The sequence below is a fragment of the Vigna radiata genome, chromosome 7, assembly GCF_000741045.1.
Source record: "Vigna radiata var. radiata cultivar VC1973A chromosome 7, Vradiata_ver6, whole genome shotgun sequence".
Classification (NCBI taxonomy): Eukaryota; Viridiplantae; Streptophyta; class Magnoliopsida; order Fabales; family Fabaceae; genus Vigna; species Vigna radiata.
In genome coordinates this window covers 40762408-40764173 of record NC_028357.1, presented here as the reverse complement: position 1 = coordinate 40764173, position 1766 = coordinate 40762408, and the positions used below count along the sequence as shown (strand labels likewise).

The 1766-nt window shown below is 39.2% G+C and overlaps 1 protein-coding gene across 1 annotated transcript; it reads right to left on the bottom strand.

Moving 5' to 3' along the window:
- Positions 1-440: 440 nt before the first annotated feature.
- LOC106766445 lies at positions 441-1268 on the bottom strand. The gene has a single exon (XM_014651174.1). The coding sequence runs from the start codon at positions 1266-1268 to the stop codon at positions 441-443; it is 828 nt and encodes a 275-aa protein (XP_014506660.1).
- Between the last annotated feature and the right edge of the window lie 498 nt (positions 1269-1766).

Here is a 1766-nt window from a genome sequence, read left to right as displayed (position 1 = left end):
TTGAAAGGGAGAGTGAAGTTATGGTTCAACTTTCCTATTAACACTTGGATATGATATAAAGTTGATTGATGGGTTTGAAAGAAAAGATGTCGACAGTTCAACTTCCTCCAGTAACAAGTACTAACGACAGTGAAAAGTTTTGAATTTTCTTCTTATCTTTTGTTAGATCATTTAATTTCTTCCTCCCAGTGCATTGGTTCTTGTTGAGACTGAATGTTAAGATTCTTATAAATGATTTTAAGAGTTACTTTTGACTCATTTTGGAAGCATTGTAGACTATATACACATGGTTATTGAGAATCCTTCGATTCTGCATTATTTTGACAAACATTAACAGAGTTCCAGTCATTCCTTTTATCTTCTTTCTTATACCAAGGGGGAAATTCGTGCTTAGAATAGCACTCATCAACAGTGTGATTCATCTGGTTGCAGTAAGAGCACTACTTTCCATAATTTTGGTTTCTTCCTCTTCCTCTGCCTTGGCCACGAGTTCCTACACCTCTTCCCTGATTCCTCCAATTCTGATCAGTTTTCCATTGATTGTTTTTGTCAACAATATTTGCCAGAACTCTTGTTTCTGTAGGATTTTGCTTTTCCTGTCTTTCTTGTTGCATAATAAGGGAGAAAACACGGTTAACATTAGGTAAAGGATCCATTAGAAGGATTTGTGTCCTGACAGTGTTATAAGAATCATTTAAACCTTTCAAAAAGCAAATAACATGCTCAGCTTCTCTATATTTCAATGAAATCTTGGACAAATCACAATTGCATGGAATTTCACAAGTGCAGGTAGGAATGGGTCTTAAAGACTCCAGTTCTTCCCATAGTATTTTCAGGTCTATAAAAAATTGACTAACTCCACGTTCTCCTTGCTTAATTGAGTGTATGTCCTGTAATAAGTCTGAGATCTTGAAGTAATCTCCTTTGGAGAATCTTTCCTTAAGCTCGTCCCATAATTCTTTTGCCTCTTCCACGTAGATAACACTCTCAGCAATGTGTGGTGATAAGGTTTTTGTAATCCAGGACAGTATCATAACGTTGCATCTCTCCCAGGTATCATAGGTAGCATCCGTTTTCTGGGGTTTCTTTATGGACCCGTCTATGAATTTGATTTTATTTTTGGAAAGCAGAGCCCTCTTCATGGCCCTGCTCCAAGAAGAGTAGTTATTTTCGTTAAGAGTCTGGGTTATGAGAGTCAAACCTGGGTTTTCTCCAGGGTGCAGATAGAATGGGCTGGCGGGATTTGTGGATTGGTCAAGATGATCCATGGCTGTAGAAAGAACCCAAGAAAGCAGCCCAAGAAGCGTCAAGAATCAGTAGTGGTGGCAACAGAAGCAGAGCAGGTACTAGACCTGCTCTGATACCATATTAATTTGGGCTCTGTACTGTGCACTAATGGCCCATACCATCTTGGCTAGTCCAAACGTTATTTGTGAGATGAAGAGAGTGTACGTGGCAGAAGAGTGATTCTGAGTTGTGGTAAGAGAGAGGAAAAGAACGAAAGCTCTCCTCTGCTCGTAGAGAGAGAAGCCAGCGATGGTGGCCGGCGCAGCTCCGGTGAGGCAGCAGCTCCCGTCGACGAAGAAGGGAAATACGTAGATCGTGAAGAGAACGGTAAGAAAAACAAACTCTTTTATTATTCTGAATATATTCATACAATCATCAAAAACGTAAAATATTCTGAAGGGAAAAGGGAAGGAACTCTAATAAATAGAGTTCCGAAGAGGGGAAAACGGGAAAATAGAAATAACAAATTAAAACAGAAA

Excerpts from the sequence above, each read along its gene's own strand:
- LOC106766445 (XM_014651174.1), bottom strand. The coding sequence starts at position 1,268 with ATGGATCATCTTGACCAATCCACAAATCCCGCCAGCCCATTCTATCTG.